The sequence below is a fragment of the Electrona antarctica genome (genome assembly GCF_951216825.1).
Source record: "Electrona antarctica genome assembly, chromosome: 19".
Taxonomy (NCBI): Eukaryota; Metazoa; Chordata; class Actinopteri; order Myctophiformes; family Myctophidae; genus Electrona; species Electrona antarctica.
This window is the reverse complement of record NC_136800.1, coordinates 2112641-2133030: the sequence shown is the minus strand read 5'-3', so window position 1 is coordinate 2133030 and position 20390 is coordinate 2112641. Positions and strand designations below refer to the sequence as shown.

Below are 20390 nucleotides of genomic sequence, written 5' to 3'. Positions count from 1 at the left end.
CACAGCACTGGTCTCATAAAGATGACGTACATCCTCTATTGCGCTTCATCGCACGACGGTGTCGCGCGCCGAAGACTGCAGATCTACAAGTTCACAACACGGTGCGGGTGCGACGCGTTGTGAGCTTGTAGATCTGCCGTCTTCGGCAAGACACTGCAAGTGTTGCTACAAAGTATCTTTCGGACATGTATTCTAAAATAAATGCAATCATTATAATATTATAGGATATAAACGTCTCCAAAGCACAGTAAAATCAGCTCAGAGTAAAATGTTTATTTCTAGACTGTTGGTGATTGAAATGAAATGAAATGAAATGAGGGCATATTTACCCAGGGTATCTGGGCTAAGCTCAAGAACTTGTTTCCAGCCAGGCCCTGCTCATAGAACACATTTCATCGTAGTGGTTGATGCCTTGTTCAAGGGCATTTCAGCGGTGGTAATTTTTAACGTGTCGGACGGCTGGTTCGAACTGGGAGCCTTCCGGTATCTAGACCGCGCCGCTATCCGTTCGGCCACCGCTGCCACTGATGGTTATCATCATGGTTTGATTGATTGATTGATTGAAGAATGTATTAACAGTTTGCAGAATTACAGTACATTTCAACTCAATACAAAGGCTGTTAACTGTGAGTGGACGACCCAATTAAGCATTACACTTGTTTCCAATAGGGTCCACCATGTTCAAATCATCAAAACATTTAGAGACGTACAAATAGACACTTCTATAGACAGAACAGGAATTCATCATAAAGGAGGTAAAAAGGGTAAAAAGGGAAAAGAAACATATACAGTGAGGGGAAAAAAAGGGGTGGGCGGTGGTTGTTGCGAAGGCTCTCAAATGGATCTTCACATATGGGGATAAAGGCCGTCACTTGGATCTCCACATATGAGGATAATTTATAGCCCACATGTGGAGATAATGGAAATATCCAATGCTGACATCAGATTAATATGGAAACCCCATATAGGGATATACACGTGTGTCATCGTCATATGCGATTGGATAGCATTGTCATTATGACACGCATATAACTAAAAGTATAAAAGGATTACAATCAGAGACTTAAGGTGGCAGAATATCTTCTAATATCTTTGGCCTGAGTCGGTTGGATAGGACGGAATATCTGGCCAAGCAAATTATAGAGTTTTGCATTGGGGGTTTCCATATCCCGGTTAAGTTCGTATCGAACACCACTGTAGTGGGTCCTAACTAATAACCAGCACTGGTCGAGCTATTTTACAATGGTTGTTTGATTTCAAATTGGTAAGCACTTTAACATTGTTTAAAAAGGTGCTATATAAATAAAGTTTATTATTATTATTATTTATATTATTTATATTATTATCATTATTAATATAATTATTGTTATTATTATTATTATTACTAGGAACGGAAGTGAGATTTCTCGGATTTTGTCATACTGAAATCTCGCGAGACGAGCATAGCAACAAAACTAGCATTTTAGCTAGCCTTCACCGTCCTGCTGTGTTTCCCCGCAAAGAAAAGCAAATGGGAATCTTTTTAAAAACCTACACTTGAGGATTGGGTGCCGCCAACAATGTAGTCGTGGGCTGTTTGTCTCCATTTTTAGTTGAATGTTAATTTAATTCGTGATTTGGTTGTTGTTTAGTGTGTGTTTTTTTTGTCTCTGTTGTCAACACCGCGCCCACCACCACATTCATTTTGTATTCATGGTTGCTAGCAGCTAACAGCAGGTGCATTACCAGATTATTACATTATCACACACGAGAACATCTGCAAATAGATCTGCTGCGTGTTCGCTTGATCTCGTTTTTTTTGTATGTTGCATTGGTTTGCCTGCTTATCGTAGTTAGGTTACCCGAATTTGCTTATTAGACATGACAGGGGAAAAGATTCGCACCCTGCGCAAGGACCACCACAAGACAAACAAAAATGATGAGGCTGATGATGATGGTGATGAGATGATGGACACTTATGATGAATCTTCAAGCATCCCGAACGGTACCAATCACACTTTCAGGTCGAACAAGGCTTTTCACAAAGCAACGAATCCTTCGGCACTGCAGCAACAACAGCTGTCAAACATAAACGCAAATAACATTAATGCCAATAATGTCGTCGACGATAACAACAAGAACCCAATCATTCTGACCAATGAGGACCTGGAATTCCCTGTTCACGAATGTGTGTTCAAGGGAGATGTGCGTCGGCTGTCCTCTCTCATCAGGACCCATAGCATCTCTCACAAGGATGTGCACGGTGAGTTATCACGGATTTTCTTTATGGAATAACATAAATAATAGTAATTGCATGACGGATTAGTGCAATTATTATATATAAATGTATAATTACAAATATAGCAGCAATTTCAAAAGAGGGCATGATATATGCCCTCTCTTTGAAATTAATGCTATATTGTTATATCCATGTTCTTAATTTCCTGTCTTGTCTCCCCTTTCAGGAAATACTCCACTCCACATAGCTGTGATGATGGGCCACAAAGGTAAAATCAATCAATATGTGTATTGGAAATGTTTGAACATGTGCTCTTCTCTTGCCACATTTTAAAATTAAACCAATAGATAACTTTGATAATGGGAAAACGCACAAGTGTTCATTTATTGGTTTGTGCCAATAAATGTATACTAGATACTAGATTGCTACTATAATGAGAAAACCCAGTGTTGACGCGCAGCCTCTATTTCTTAGGTAGAGAACTTGGTGTCACAGAATGCAAGACTAACGAATGGTTGCTCTTTGGCAGAATGTGCACTCGGATAAAAAAAAAGAAAGAAAAGAAGCTAATCTCTGTCATAATAAAAAAAAGAATCCTGCCATCTGTCACAATCTCACTCTATCCCAAATTTTGGCATCCACATGCTGCATGTTTTTACCGTTTCATTATATTTAGTCTATTTACTTTTGTGTGTACTCAGCCCTGCGCTGAACTCCGTTAATCTCATCTGTCCTCTGTCGTTGTTTTTAATATTTTTTTTATACTATGATGTCAGCAGTTTGGCAGGGCTGATGGGGAAAGTCCACCTAATCTGACCAGAATGGACAGACAATTAGGCAGGGGTGGAAAATAGTTTAACTATACATTTACTCAAGTACTGTACTTAAGTAAAACTTTGAGGTATTTGTACTTGAGTATTTCCAATTTCCAATACTTTTTTTTTTGTTACTGATTATGTTGCTGACGCTGAGCTCAATGAATAGCTCAGCCTATGTAAAATACAAACGTATACAATAAATCACTTCACATTAAACTTCACTCCACAGCACTCTCTTTGCATCTGTACTCGCTGCCCATTTAGATTACATTTCAGATGTATGTTTACACTTTGTAAAAGAATGATAGCATTTTCTCATTGCATATATTGTCAATTGTAATTGAACTAGTCAGTGAACATAATAAAGCATGGCAAAAATAGCCTATATATATATATATATATATATATATATATATATATATATATATATATATATATATACTAATAATACATACAGAAATACAAAGTAATATTAAAGCCAAAATGTTCATTAATACACAAAGTAAGCACTCGACCGCGGTCGAAAAAATGATGATGATGAATACACAAAAAGACTAGAATGTCTTGGCAAACTCTTCAGGGTCATATTACGGATTGTTAGTACATACTGTACATCCAGGGTGCCCACACTTTTTTGACTTGCGAGCTACTTTCAAAATGACGAGCTCAACAAGATCTACCCAGTACCCACCAAAGAACAGTATTATCCCATGGATGAAAATTGTTTAAAATTGTACCTAGTGGCGCACTTGGAGGAATAGAGGGGAGGAAATTGAACTGGTATGGTTTTAAAAAAATATATATAACTGTACAATGCTACTGATGACTGTGTGCAACTGCAACACTCTTGAAAACAAAGTCTAACAGGCACTTTTTTAATGTCAATCAAGTCACCTTAATTCAAGTGGCAGGTGGCAAAAAAAAATACATATTTATATTTAAAATAAATTATATATATATTTTAGGGGCATGTCATGTGATCTACATGCACAGCCTTTGTGATCTACAGGTAGATCACAATCTACCTTTTGGGCACCCCTGCCAGTGTACATGATGACATGATTCGTCTTTCATGAGTTAACCCCATATGCCTCTTTTATGAGAAACCTTTCTTAAATGTGTATTTGTATTTGTTTATTTCCAGAGTGTGCCCTTTTACTTCTGGCCCATAATGCCCCAGTAAAGATAAAAAATGCTCAAGGATGGAGCCCTCTAGCAGAAGCCATCAGCTACGGAGACAGGCAAATGAGTAAGTTATTTTTTATTTTGAGTATTGAAAATCAGTGTCTCTTGGGCATGGCTAATATTGTTCAGTCCATCTGTTGTTGAACTTGTCAATCATGAGAACATAGGTTGACGTGTCCAAGTTCATAGATGTTGTCCTACAGCCCAGTACCATTACACTACAGTAATCGTTGCTATTGATTGGTCACCTCTATCTCTCCAGCTCACGAGTAAACAGAAAATACATTTCCAGCTGGGTTACAAATTTCATCCAATCAGGAGAGAGAACCGTGCAAAGATCATCTATGGATGAGCTTGTGTTCCAGTTGAAATGTTGTCTGCTCATGTATTTGTTTCATGATTCCACATGTTTATCTTGTATCCTGTATTGAGTTCTCATTCTTCTGATTGGATGAAATTGTCATCCCAAATTCCCAACCTGAAAAAGTATTTTCTGTTTACTGATGAGCTCTGCTGCAGAGATGGGGAGACCCCTGTTATTGAACAAATACTAAATGGCAATGATTACTATTAGATTATAGAGGTATTTAACCCTTATCACTTACACAGCACCTTTAACCAGCCTTATTTTACTTTACTGTTGTCTCACTAGATCTTTTAGCTATTTTTGAAATAAAGAAATTCCTTTGAAACTCTTTGCCTATAATGACAAGCCCACATAAGGACACCAGGTTGAAAGTTAACCAACTACTCCATATAACATGTAGGTAATTAATCATTATGAATTGAATAATCACTTATCCTTAACAGATTGAATTGAATCTATAGCACTCTGCCATATTTAATCAGTCATTAGCATATTCAGATTGATTCTTTTAAATAATACCAAACGTTCTAAATTATTTATGTTGAGGAAGGAATATATTTAGCTCATTGCCACATTAGAACTTGGATTAACGCATTTAGGGCGGGAACCCCTTTTGGTGTTTTAAAGCATTGTTATACTTTAGCTATTGAAAAATTGTAGATCTACAAGCTCATAGCACGGCACCGAGTGCCGCGCTAAGAGCTTGTAGGTCTGCTATTTTTTTAAATCGTGAAAGTGTGCCTCAAATCTTTGAATATATATTATTACAGAGTGAACATTTTATAAGGGGTCCTTGACATGAAATATTGAGCACCACTGATATAGAAACACAGGTATTTCAGAAAACTGTCAGGATTTTGAAGACATTTTTTAAATTTCGACGTCGGGCCTAAATGGTCTAGGATAGAGTCTGATACTGCAGATAGTTGGATGGGTGAGATGAAAAATAAGTGGAGCATGAAGAAGTAAAAAAAAAAGGGGCTATGATCTGCAGGAATCTGTAGAAGTGAGAACGAGGGATCACGCTGACAATTTGTTTTATATTTGTGTTAACCCATTTTGGGCGGGAACCCCTTTTTTGTGTTTTAAACATTATGTTATAATTTAGCTATTGAAAAATAGCAGATCTACAAGCTCATAGCGCGCCACCGAGTGGCGCGCTACGAGCTTGTAGGTCTGCTATTTTTGAAAAATCGTGAAAATATTTATTTCGGAAAATTGGAGGATTTAGAAGTTTTTTTTTTAAATTTCGAGGTCAGGCCTAAATGGGTTAAGTCATACATTCAGGCCATGCCATCATGCCCTAAACGGTTTGAAGGGCTTTCTAACGCGTAACTGAACGGTGTGGACCGCAGTGTTGTTTTTGGCAGCACATTTCTGTTTTAGTTTAGTCATAGTCTTTGGAATTAAACTTCGTTTTAGTCACCTGGAATGTTTTAGTTTTAGTCTAACTAAAATGTATTTTGTCAAACTCGATGCCGTCGTAATGGCTGATTTTACACTTGCTGAAAATGGCAGATCTACAAGCTCACAACGCGCCGTGCTGCGAAGCGTTCTGAGCTTGTAGATCGGCTATTTTCAGCATGCAACCAAGTGTAAAATGACTTCTACTGGATCTCTTGTCCACTAGTCCCTTCCTAACATTTTAGTCTAGTTTTTATTTGTTGACGGAATTGTCAATATATTTAGTCTCAGTTTTAGTCATCGTGGCCTAGTTTTCATTTTAGTTTCCATTTAGTTTTCGTCAGTGAAAAAAGGGTAGTCGACGAACATCTTTCGTCTTAGTTTTAGTCGACGGAGACAACACTGGACCGGAGCCACTTGTGATCGTTCTCGGTGGCAAGGTTGAACCGGTTAAAAAGAGACATGGGGATTTTCTCAAAGCTCCCTGGATCCAGATGGTCTGGAACATAGCCTGAAGCGTGGTTACTGGTGGGAAGCCCTGAGCTCACCACTCTCTCTCTCTCTCTCTCTCTCTCTCTCACTCTCTGCTCTGATTAATGATGCCACTGCTTTTAGATCCATATGACAGCTAATGAAACGTGTCAAATTGCCTGTGAAGGGCAGTGGCTAATGGCTTGACTCATTGGAATTCCATGTTTTTATTTGTTTAGAATGTGATGTCCGGTGCAGACTCACTTTGTATTATTAGATTGAATACTGTGGTATGTTCTCTTTGCCTTAATCAACAAAGTGCCTCGGTTGATTTTCACGTTTTGATAAGCGAAGATAAAACGCTAGCGTAATTGTTTAAGTTGACTGACTCTCTGCATAAATGTGAGTGGGTTGAGCTGTTGGTTTTATTGGAACACTTAGCGAGTTAGATTAACATGCCTGGTCCACTCTATGAATTACCGGTGTCCTCCCATAATACTTCCATGGTGTATGTTCTAATATCTAGCATCTGCTAAATGGCAAAGTTGTAAAAAAATAAAAATAAAAGTATCCAACAGTAAAATAAATGACCCTCCTCAACCGGTCCGTGTTAAGGTGGCCTTACACTAGCCGATTTTTTTCAATCTGAAATCTGATAGCGCCACACACTACAGGATAATCGGAGCGGGGCAGAGCAAATATCAAACATTCTTGATGTTGATCGGGCCGATCCCGATCGCGCTTTGAGCGGCCCCGAGCAGATCGATTGAGTCGGGCACCCCCCGAGCGTCAAAAAATGCCCGATTAACGGCTAGTGTAAGGCCACCTTTAGAATGCGTTTCAACTATTCCCCTGCTGTGGCAGGCTGGCAGACTGGGGACTGGGAGCAGGAGCTAAGCTGTGGGAAGGTCATGTCACAGTGAGAGGTATACCGGGGAGACAGAAACGAGAGGGAGGGAGGGAGGGAGGGGTGCTTGGACACATTTCCCCGCTGTACAGCAAGGACAGGCAAAGACGGGGCAAAACTCCCAGCGACAAAGCATGGCTTTGGATAACAATATGGCACATGCAGCATCCCGTTTAAGCCATTCTGGGGCGGCGGGAACCCCTTTTGGTGTTTTAGAGCATTTTGTTATACTTTAGCTATTGAAAAATAGCAGATCTACAAGCTCATAGAACTATGAACTTGCTTTTTTTTTGGAAAAATCGTGAAAATGTGGCGCGAATCTTTGAATATATATTCTTTCAGAGTGAACGTTTTTTAACTCGTCTTTGCTTCTGGGGGGGTCCCTTGGAACAACATATTTTCAGATAATTCTGGGGGTCCTTAACATGAAAAAGGTTGAGTACCACTGACATAGAAACATAGGTTTTTCAGAAAACCTACCATTTTTTTGTAGAATCGTCCTCTGGTCTAAATGGGTTAAAGGAAGCCTAAAGTGCACCTGAGCTACATGTGTTTTAGCATAGGATAGAGTTCACACACACACACACACACACACACACACACACACACACACACACACACACACACACACACACACACACACACACATAGGAGGATAGAGTTCACACACACACACACACACACACACACACACACACATAGGAGGATAGAGTTCACACACACACACACACACATAGGAGGATAGAGTTCACACACACACACACATAGGAGGATAGAGTTCACACACACACACACACACACACACACACATAGGAGGATAGAGTTCACACACACACACACACACACACACACACACACACACACACACACACACACACATGTGTTTAGCATAGGAGATAGAGTTCACACTTCACACACACACACACACACACACACACACACACACACACACACACACACACACACACACACACACACACACACACGTGTTTAGCATAGGAGATAGAGTTCACACACACACACACACACACACACACACACACACACACACACACACACACACACACACACACACACACATGTGTTTAGCATAGGAGATAGAGTTCACACACACACACACACACACACACACACACACACACGTGTTTAGCATAGGAGATAGAGTTCACACACACACACACACACACACACATGTGTTTAGCATAGGAGGATAGAGTTCACACAGACACACACACATAGGAGGATAGAGTTCACACAGACACACACACATAGGAGGATAGAGTTCACACAGACACACACACATCGGAGGATAGAGTTCACACAGACACACACACATAGGAGGATAGAGTTCACACAGACACACACACATCGGAGGATAGAGTTCACACAGACACACACACACATAGGAGGATAGAGTTCACACAGACACACACACATAGGAGGATAGAGTTCACACAGACACACACACATCGGAGGATAGAGTTCACACAGACACACACACACATAGGAGGATAGAGTTCACACAGACACACACACACATAGGAGGATAGAGTTCACACAGACACACACACATAGGAGGATAGAGTTCACACAGACACACACACACATAGGAGGATAGAGTTCACACAGACACACACATAGGAGGATAGAGTTCACACAGACACACACACACACACTCATAGGAGGATAGAGTTCACACACACACACACACACACACATAGGAGGATAGAGTTCACACAGACACACACACATCGGAGGATAGAGTTCACACAGACACACACACATAGGAGGATAGAGTTCACACAGACACACACACATAGGAGGATAGAGTTCACACAGACACACACACATAGGAGCCTCCTATGTGTGTGTGTCTGTGTGAACTCTATCCTCCTATGTGTCTGTGTGAACTCTATCCTCCTATGCTAAAACACATGTGTGTGTGTGTGTGTGTGTGTGAACTCTATCCTCCTATGTGTCTGTGTGAACTCTATCCTCCTATTAGGAGGATAGAGTTCACACAGACACATGTGTTTTAGCATAGGAGGATAGAGTTCACACAGACACATGTGTTTTAGCATAGGAGGATAGAGTTCACACAGACACATGTGTTTTAGCATAGGAGGATAGAGTTCACACACACACACACACACACACACACACACACATGTGCAGTCTGTGCACACTGCGACAGAAGCTCACTCGAGGTGTCCCTGTGCATTGTGCAGTGCTGCACCACCACCACTGCAGCAAAATCCTCTGTCAGCGCTTCTCCTACTCCCTTCTCCTACTCCCTTCTCCTACTCCCTTCTCCTACTCCCTTCTCCTACTCCCTTCTCCTACTCCTCTTCTCCTACTCCCTTCTCCTACTCCCTTCTCAGTCCAATATCCCCTGTGGTCAACATACATGAAGTGTGTTCTAGTCCAGATAGATTGTACAAGACCTCCATTTGTCAGTCATAATGGTGATCACGTATAGCCCATCCACCTGGTAGAATAATGAATGCGTTGAAAGTGGCTATTCCTGTTCAGCTCGTGGAAGAGAGAGTTGTACAGCATAAAACATCCATTTTCTTTCGAGTGGTGCTTGTGAGATGTACTATAAGCTCCCTTGAGCACGCAGGCCCATGCCGTGGAAGGTGAACGGCCATTTAAATTCTACCCCTCTCTCTCCTCAGTTACAGCTATACTGCGTAAGCTAAAGCAGCAGTCCAGAGATAGTGTGGAGGACAAGAGGCCGAAACTACTCCAAGCTCTCAGGGAGGTGAGACATATTTACGGTCACTCACATAACGGTATCGGTTACTTGTATATATACTGCAACTGCATTTTCTGCCCTTTGTACAAACTTTCCGCAAGGCTCTGATTTGCATAAATAACCATATTCTGTTCAGACTACTGTGTACTTTGAACAGAAGGAAAAAAAACCTTTTGCAAAGTATTCAAAATATACAAAAATATAATAGTTGGTTCAATGTGTTGTCTTGAATGTCTTCATCCATAATACAACACATAATAGACGATGTTCTCATATAAATGCCATACTGCACTGACACCAAAAGTCAAGTCGTACTATATGATACTGTGATACTATGTTCAATAGAGACATACTCTACAAATCACTAAATCATACCGTTTTCAAAAATGTCCTACTATTGCAATGTTGCCAAAAAACACAGCAATAACACAACGCTTGCCTTTTCTCCATAGCTCGGCGATTTCTATTTGGAACTGCATTGGGATTTTCAGAGTTGGGGTGAGTGTTATTGTGTTGTTTGAGAGCAGCGAGTGTGAAAAGAATTACGGCATGTGACGCTCTAAGCTGATTGCGTGGATCAGTTTTACTCTTTAACTTGTTTGTTTTCAACTTGCCCTGAGGATTGCTGACGACAGTTCAGCTCCTTCACGCAATTGTAAGTGCATAACAATTCCCAAAGTCCTTAATCCAGTGTTCCCTCTTTATTACAGTGCCTCTGTTGTCCCGGATGTTGCCATCCGATGCTTGTAAGATCTACAAGCAGGGGATTAATATCAGGTAAGGCTTTAGTTCATGTACTCCCCCCCCCCATGCTGCTGCATGTCTTTAGAGACCCGGTTCCCGCTTGAACCCATTTAGGCCTGGCCTCGAATATTTAAACAAATTCTTCTAAATCCTCCAGTTTTCTGAAATAAAGATTTTCACGATTTTTTTCAAAAATAGCAGACCTACAAGCTCGTAGCGCGCCACTCGGTGGCGCGCTATGAGCTTGTAGATCTGCTATTTTTCAATAGCTAAATTATAACATAATGTTTAAAACACCAAAAGGGGTTCCCGCCCCAAAATGGGTTAACCCATTTTGACCTGAGATCAGATTCTAAAAATGTCTTCTATACATCCTGTTTTCTGAATGTAGAAGTTTTCTGAAAAAGCCATGTCTCTATGTCAGTGGTTCTTCGAATTTTCAAAAATGGCAGACCTACAAGCTCGTAGCGCGCCACTCGGTGGCGCGCTATGAGCTTGTACATCTGCTATTTTTCAATAGCTAAAGCATAACATAATGCTGACACCAAAAGGGGTTCCCAGCCCAAAATGGGTTAACCTGGCGCTGAGACAACTTTCTAGGTCTGTGTGGTATGTATGTGCAGTTTTTACATGATTCAATGCTAAGAACCCCCCCCCCCCCCCCCCCCCATCTGAATCTAGACTAGACACCACCCTCATTGACTTCACTGATATGAAGTGTCAACGCGGAGACCTAAGTTTCATCTTCAACGGAGACGCCGCACCGCCCAAGTCCTTTGTGGTCCTGGATAATGAGGCTAAAGTGTACCAAAGAATACATCACGAGGTGAGGGAACAGAACGGCACCTACAGGCCAGTCAATCTAAGCTAAAAAAAAAAAGGGGACACAAAAGAAATTGCCTAAGGAGCAATCGTTCAAGGTTTCTTTTTATGATCCTTTAGGTTCATCCAAATAACATATTAAAAAATAGAGTATTATATAAATTGTGGATCATGGTCAATTCAGGGGTTGAAAGTTGGAGTGCCGTTCAAAACCTATAAGGCGGCCCAGGCGGTGGCGTAACCGTCTGGGCACCCGACTGGTAATCCAGTCGCAGTGTGCCGCGGGTTCGACTCCCGAGCCCGACACGGCCTTTTACTGCATGTCTTCCCCCAGCTCTCTCCCGTTTCCTGTCAGCCTACTGTCTGTCCCTTCAAAAACCAATAAAAGGCGTAAGCCGCAAAAAAAAAATCTTAAAAAAAACAACAACCTATAAGGCAAATCAAATCGAAATTTAATTATGCTTTAAGAAGCATGTAATGTGTCAAACTAGGGTTTTGTTATGATTCTGAATCCATTCCAAGCTTTAAAAAAAAAAAACACTCGTTGGGCTAAATTAGGCCATAGCCGCTTGCCCAAATGTCCCCAAATCTGCTGACCTCATCACGTTTGGGCAAGTGGCTATGGCCGTTTTTAGCCCAAGGAGTGTCGGTTACTTTTGCAATTTGTTTTGGGTCAAATCTTAGATTGACTGGCCTACTAGTTCCTAGTTGTGTTGCTTCCGTGCGTCATGCTTTGGCATTGACGCATGAGCAAATAATGACCTTAATGTCCCCTACCGCCTCAAAGGAGTCCGAGATGGAGACCGAGGAGGAGGTGGACATTCTGATGAGCAGCGATGTCTATTCGGCCACTCTGTCCACCAAGTCTATCTCTTTCTCCCGCAGTCAGATTGGCTGGGTCTTCAGAGAGGACAAGACGGTAAGCCCAACACCTCTCTCGTGCACATACTCCTTAACCCATTTTGACCTGAGATCAGATTCTAAAAATGTCTCCTACATCCTGACAGTTTTCTGAAAAAGCTATGTTTCTATGTCAGTCGTTCTTCGATTTTTCAAAAATAGCAGACCTACAAGCTTGTAGATCGAGAATGAGCTTGTAGATCTGCTATTTTTCAATAGCTAAAGCATAACATAATGCTAACACCAAAGGGGTTTCCTGCCCAAAATGGGTCAAGAAAGACATGTAAATGTTGGATGGATAGCCCTGCATGTAGAATTCTTCCAATGAAGGCCATATCACATACTTAGCAGAAAGTCTACATATGCCGCAATCACTCGCATACCATGATATTTGTGTGTATAATAGGAGAGGGTCGGGAACTTCAATCACTCGCATACCATGATATTTGTGTGTATAATAGGAGAGGGTCGGGAACTTCAATCACTCACATACCATGATATTTGTGTGTATAATAGGAGAGGGTCGGGAACTTCCTGGCTGACTTCTATGCAGTGAACGGCCTTATGCTGGAGTCTAGGAAACGGCGAGAGCACCTCAGCGAGGAGGACATCCTGAGGAACAAAGCCATCATGGAGAGCCTAAGTAAAGGAGGCAGCATCAGCGAGCAGAACTTTGAGGTGAGTGGAAGATGCGGAAGACTGAATTTAATTTTATTTAACCAGTAAAAAGCTCAAAGGAAGAACAGCAGTGTCTAATAATGCAACCAATAAAGGCTAATGTATAAAAACTACGCAACGAAATTATCTAATAAACTAAAAAGCAAGAGAACCAACATTTGCTATACGTCAAAGCAGGAGAATGAATTGCATTTTTTTAATGAATTGCATTTTTATAGCGCTTTTCCAAGTGCTCAAAGCGCTTTACAATGGTTCATTCATTCATACATTGGGAGGTGAAGCGGTGAACAGTCGACGCCAGCGTCCTCACTTCCCACATTCACACACCAATGGTGGCGAGCTCACACCGACCGACTCATTGGTGGCAATGTGGGGTTCAGTGTCTTGCCCAAGGACACTTCCACATGTGGACAAGAGGAGCCGGGATTCGAACCGCCGACCCAGGGATCATTGGACAACCTGCTCTACCTCCTGAGCCACAGCCGCACTTTCATGCTGCATTGAGTTTGAGGTTCATAACCTCCCCCAGAAATGTCCCCCAGACATTTCTGGGGGAGGTTATGAACCTCAAACTCAATGCAGCATGAAAGTTTGCTCAGAGTTGAGGAACTATAGCAAAACGGTAGACGGTATTAAGGTTGGGCGGTTTTGCTAAATTTAAAACCCCGGTTTACTATGACCAAAACACCGGTTTTACAGTCTAATTAATTTTAACGTGGCCATGTTGTTCGCATTATTTGAATTTATTTCATTTTGTTAATCAGAGGCTGCTATTACAGTCTATCGCCACAAGATGGCCCCTTTTGCTATTGTAATGCATCGTCAGTCATGTTAGGCACAGGCAAGCAGCATTGTCTGCTCTGACAGTCATCTACTCGTAGATCTCAGTGATTTTATTTGAACCATTACATTAGTATCTCATGATGTGACAGAAACGATTCATGAACAAACTTAAAATGAACGCATCCATAAACAATGCGTGACGACCTTAGAGTATACTGTATATTAATAATATAATTGGCCATGAAGCACCATTTGTAAAGATTTAGTGCCAGAGAAGATTTGTTAAAATTAATTATAAATATATATATATATATTGTAAAAATCTACATTTTTAAATCTACAACTCACAATGCATTTTTTAACCCATTTAGACCTGAGGACGCATCTGTGTCATATTATAGCTTTTAACCCATTTTGGGCGGGAACCCCTTTTGGTGTTTTAGCTAAGCATTATGTTATACTTTAGCTATTGAAAAATAGCAGATCTACAAGCTCATAGCGCGCCACCGAGTGGCGCGCTATGAACTTGTAGGTCTGCTATTTTTGGAAAATCGTAAAAATGCGGCACAAATCTTTGAATATATATTCTTTCAGAGCGAACGTTTTTTTTATTTCGACGTCAGGCCTGAATGGGTTAATAGCTGAAGTATAACATATGGTTAAACTCATTTTGATGCTATATTAACTAATTTGGCTGTGGACCCCAGAGAACCCCCCTCAGACACCACATTAAAGCCACACCAAAGGGTGGAGAATGGTTTTAGCGTTGTCCCAGCGGTGTGATATGTCCTGTTGGGGACCCCAGAGAACCCCCCTCAGACACCACATTAAAGCCACACCAAAGGGTGGAGAATGGTTTTAGCGTTGTCCCAGCGGTGTGATATGTCCTGTTGGGGACCCCAGAGAACCCCCCTCAGACACCACATTAAAGCCACACCAAAGGGTGGAGAATGGTTTTAGCGTTGTCCCAGCGGTGTGATATGTCCTGTTGGGGACCCCAGAGAACCCCCCTCAGACACCACATTAAAGCCACACCAAAGGGTGGAGAATGGTTTTAGCGTTGTCCCAGCGGTGTGATATGTCCTGTTGCACGTTGACGCACGTACCGCACGTCGTCCCAAGTGATTTCAACGCATGGAATTCAATGTCCCAAACAAACCACACCAAAAGGGTCACCATGTAACTCCTTGCAACCGTTTGGACCCACGGAGTTGCATGGCGACCCTTTGGTGTGGTTAGGGCTTGTTATACTTTTAGCTATTGAAAAATAGCAGACCTACAAGCTCATAGCGCGGCACCGAGTGCCGCGCTAGGAGCTTGTAGGTCTGCTATTTTTGAAAAATGGTGAAAATGTGGCGCAAATCTTTGAATGTATATTCAACGTTTTTAACTCAAATCTTTGCTTCTGGTGGGGGTCCCTGGAACTACATATTTTGAGATGGGGGTCAGTGGCCAAATACAGATACTTCTGGAGGTCCTTGACATGGAAAACGTTGAGCACCACTGACATAGAAACAGGTTTTTAGAAAACGTAGGCTTCAGAAACCATTGAATCGTTCTCAGGTCTGAATGGGTTAAGAACCACTGTGGTATCTGTGTTGATGACGATGATAACAGTGACACTGCCATTTCCTCTCCTCAGCCTGTAAGAAGGCAGTCCCTCGTAGCCCCAGCACCCAACACAATTTCCTGGGAAGAGTACATCACCGCAGAACATGGAAAGTAAGGTCTTCTTTCACTCCTCCTTTTGTGTCCGCACAAATCTCAGGAATGTGGAAAAAACAAACCTAAAAACAAAAAAAACTTGTTTGTCTGCCTTTGCTCACTCCTCCAGGCCACCTCATCTCGGGAGAGAGCTCGTGTGCAAGGAGAGCAAGAAGAACTTCAAAGCTACTGTAGCCATGAGCCAAGATTTCCCTCTAGGCATCGAATCGTAAGCACACCCGAGTTTCCTTTAGATCTCCTTACTGGCGTTTATACGCGAGTTACTGAACGCTGGGGAGACACTTTGGGTCTCCCAACGGCAGCATGAATTTGGCGTGGCAGACATTTATTAGATTACCATCGGTTGCAGAGCAGATAATTAGAGGATTGGTCAGTTTGCTCTTCCACGCAGCAATTCAGTCTGTTGTCCATTTAAAAGTCCATAGACTTGACTGCCACATGACTTCATGTTAAGTTCTCTAAACATCTGTGACCACCGCGCTCTGACTTAACCCCTTTTGGTGTTTTAAACATTATGTTATAATTTAGCTATAGAGAGTATGCGCATGCTTAAAGTGAATGGCACATCGAGTGGCAAAGCAACAGGCAAAGTTGAGTTTAACATTGTTTAATGTTGTTTAATGCAATCAGATAGGACTTTTCTGTGTGGACGTATGGGCTGTCAAGGCCAGAAAGTAGTTTTTTGCCACTCAGTAGGCGTTCCTGCATAACTTCCTGGTTTGATGATGATGTCACGCGCATACCCTCTATTGAAAAATAGCAGATCTACAAGCTCATAGGTCTGCTATTTTTGAAAAATCGTGAAAATATTTATATATATTTATAATATATATATAATAGTTTATTTCAGAAAACTGGAGGAATTTGAAGATTTTTTATTTATTTTGAGGTCAGGCCTAAATGGGTTAAGGTGCGTTTATAAATAACGCTAATGAGTCGCACACACCAAGACTGCATTTCAGTCATTTATTCACATTCAAAAGTGTGTAGACGTGGCTTATCGGTGTAATTCCGAGTTGATCTGGGGTAGTCTTCAATCAAGCTATAAGCAATATTGCTGCTTAATCTGACCTTATAGTGAGGGATGGGCTATAGTAACCTGACTCTGCCAGATTGCGGCAGTATTGTTCCCTCCTCCTGCCTGCTTCTGGGATCTCTCAGTATTGTTCCCTCCTCCTGCCTGCTTCTGGGATCTCTCAGTATTGTTCCCTCCTCCTGCCTGCTTCTGGGATCTCTCAGTATTGTTCCCTCCTCCTGCCTGCTTCTGGGATCTCTCAGTATTGTTCCCTCCTCCTGCCTGCTTCTGGGATCTCTCAGTATTGTTCCCTCCTCCTGCCTGCTTCTGGGATCTCTCAGTATTGTTCCCTCCTCCTGCCTGCTTCTGGGATCTCTCAGTATTGTTCCCTCCTCCTGCCTGCTTCTGGGATCTCTCAGTATTGTTCCCTCCTCCTGCTTCTGGGATCTCTCAAGCAGAAACGATGAACAGCGGGACAAAAATCTGATATAAAATTAAAAAAACGTTCGCTCTGAAAGAATATATATTCAAAGATTTGTGCCGCATTTTTACGATTTTCCAAAAATAGCAGACCTACAAGTTCATAGCGCGCCACTCGGTGGCGCGCTATGAGCTTGTAGATCTGCTATTTTTCAATAGCTAAAGTATAACATAATGCGTAGTTAAAACACCAAAAGGGGTTCCCGCCCAAAATGGGTTTAAAGCTATAATATGACACACATGCGTCCTCAGGTCCACAATAATTTGGAGTTGTAGTAGTCTTGTTAGGTTGTGTTTACATTTGCGCTGTGGCACAGCTTCAATATGTCATAAGTCTCGCGTTGATCCCGCCTCTAGCGGCCCCACACAGCCGCATATCGCTCTGGCAGGGCTTAAAGTTCTCAGTCCTGGGGACGGATTTCAGTCCTGAGGATTTCATAGGGGTCATTTAATGAGATCAGTGCAGATTTGCAAAAAATCATTTTCAGTCTTGGGATTTTTTTTTTGCTTTAAGCCCTGCGCTCTGGCCACAATTGAGTACATTGTCTCTGCCTGAGACTAGAGATACCAGACTCACCCTTCTGGTAGAATGCAAATGTTGTCCAGCAGGGGGAGCGGTTCCACCAGGCTAGGGCTATAGTGGATCGAACTTAAATATAATGAAAGATGCCATGTGTATGAGTATGAAAATCAATTAACAGACATACTGTTTCTTCTTGTGCTTTCAGGTTATTGAATGTGTTGGAGGTTGTAGCTCCTTTCAAGCATTTTAACAAGCTTAGGGAGTTTGTCCAGATGAAACTTCCTCCAGGGTTTCCAGTCAAACTAGGTACAGTATGTCTGGATTTTTGGGGAATTCTGGGAATCTGTGTGTGTTAGTTCAATAAGCATAATATACTGTAGATATTATTTTTTTTATGTTTACTTTCTTACTTTTCAGACATCCCCGTCTTTCCCACCATCACAGCAACTGTCACCTTTCAGGAATTCCGCTATGATGAGTTTGAAGGGTCCATTTTTGCCATCCCTGCTGAATACAAAGAGGACCCCAGTCGCTTCCCAGATCTCTGATTCAGCGGGGTTACTGTAAGCAGTCAATTGTGGCAGCTGCATAAAACTGAAAGAGATGGGACTCTTCACAAAATTAAATGAACAGCTAATGGAAGCTGAGGGGGAAAAAAAGAGGAATACAGTGTTGCTGTTTTGTTTTTATTTATGTGTTTTACTAAAAAGGGAATTGATCTGTTGGAACTTTTTATTTCTTCATTTTATAGATAGATCCTCAGCAATCCAATGCAAACAGAAGTCATAGTGCCATAACATTTAAAACTATAACAGCATCTGAAACGATCGTTTTTATTTCAGTGTTTACTAGAGCCCAACCGATGCCAGATTACGTTTTTAGAGCATTACAACAACCAACGGCTGCTCCTAAACCTAACCTTAACGCACTCCTCACCAACCTTAATCCGGTCGTTTTTACACACATCTATAAACTCCAAATCTGTCTGTCATCCAATCGACCTCACACTTGGCAGGTGCATTGCCGAGGGCCCAGTGCAGAAGTCCATTGGATCAGCAGTTCTCCAGAGACCGGGCATGCATATCTAGTGCATCACTCATCCGATCGATTTTCACACATGGCAGGTGTACTGTTGAGGAGGTACAGGGTTGAGTGACGTCTATCCGATGGATACTGCACTCGTATTGCAAATAGCAGAAAAAAAAATAATTATGAAACCCATTTAGACCTGAGGACGATTCTACAAATGTCTTCTAAATCCTGACAGTTTTCTTGAAAAACCCTATGTTTCTGTCAGTGGTTCTCAAACATTTTCATGTCAAGGACCCCCAAAAATATCTGGATTTGGCCACCGACCCCCCCCCCCCCCCCCCCCCCCCCCCCCCCCTCCCTCCATCTGAAAATATGGTGTTCCCGTTCAGAATGGGTTAACTACACCACTTCTGAGATAGATAAAATCCAAGGAACATACAATTTGTGCGAGAGATTGGTTTAAATATAAATGCTCAGTTGGTGAAAAACTATTTACGAAGACAGTTTGGTCGCATTGGTCAAGCAAGCCACTAGGCTATCAGTCGGGCTCTATTGTTAAACGAGTAGTTCATCTATCGCACTCAGCTGGTGTCCTCTCCTGTGAAAGTTGTCAGAGACCCAGTTTGGAAGCGTTGGTGTAGTTTTATGTGGATAACGTAGTCTATTTTATGCTCTTTGAATACAGATCAATGCTTTCTCGTGGCATTTTAGTTCTCTCGAAAGTGCACTGACATCTGTAAATAATTCACTATAAATGACTAAAGTAATGATTAAAAAGTACTAGAAATGTAGACGTCATTAAACTGAGCTTAACTTTTTCATGTATAAATGTATAATATATATATATACAGTATATACTCAAAGGAACAACACTGTGTAGCAATACATTTCCAATATTTAAGAATGTTTTTAACCAGCTGGGAGAAAGCTCGGCATAAAACTGCATTCTTGCAGTTAAATACCCAAGCCTTTTTTCTTCAGTGCAGGATACAATCTCCTGTATTTTCAGGTTAGCTCGTTACCTCCTGGCGGTCTCCATTTGTTTCAAGTGTTTGTATGAATTCTATCCGTTCTGTGAGTGAATAATTGTAGTCATCATGGGTTGTTTGTATGTGTGCAAACTCCAATGGGATATCAGGAAACCTGTTCTAGTTTTAATACTGCACTGAATATATTTAATGCATGCTATGGCCGGTATCCTATTGGACCACTAATACATATTTGAGCTGTTTCCTATAAGTTTGTTACATTATACCTGTAGAAATCCTTATGTAAACTAAAAGAACATTCTAACACTAGCATTTTTAAACACATGTTCCTTTGAGACTTCTATCATAGCCCACTTAGAATTTGATTTCCGTGTGACAAATAGTATTCATCTTTTTCCAAGAAGTCAACTGTGAAATCTATTGCAGGATATCCAAAAATTGTCAACATGGGAGATAGCTATGTCTCTGGTTTTAGCTACTGTACCATGTTTTGCAGCTTTACCTACTTGACATCCCTTTAAATAAAGCACCAGCACCACTTTCAACACATCGGGGCTTCCATTCCACTGAT

The 20390-nt window shown here is 41.5% G+C and overlaps 1 protein-coding gene across 1 annotated transcript; it reads left to right on the top strand.

The window, feature by feature from the left end:
• Nucleotides 1-1448: 1448 nt before the first annotated feature.
• Nucleotides 1449-20364, top strand: LOC306943656 (ankyrin repeat domain-containing protein 13C-like). The gene is made up of 13 exons (XM_079530154.1): nt 1449-2242; nt 2445-2486; nt 4181-4285; nt 10049-10134; nt 10581-10626; nt 10839-10905; nt 11554-11698; nt 12482-12613; nt 13111-13272; nt 15698-15777; nt 15890-15988; nt 18004-18104; nt 18216-20364. Exons 1-13 carry the CDS (start codon nt 1861-1863, stop codon nt 18344-18346), a joined length of 1578 nt encoding a protein of 525 aa, XP_079386280.1. The 5' UTR covers nt 1449-1860; the 3' UTR covers nt 18347-20364.
• Nucleotides 20365-20390: the final 26 nt, after the last annotated feature.

Coding starts and splice junctions, on each gene's coding strand:
- LOC306943656 (XM_079530154.1), top strand. CDS start 1,861: ATGACAGGGGAAAAGATTCGCACCCTGCGCAAGGACCACCACAAGACA. Junction 10,135..10,580: donor TACTCCAAGCTCTCAGGGAG/GTGAGACATATT, acceptor TTTTCTCCATAG/CTCGGCGATTTCTATTTGGA. Junction 12,614..13,110: donor TCTTCAGAGAGGACAAGACG/GTAAGCCCAACA, acceptor TGTGTATAATAG/GAGAGGGTCGGGAACTTCCT.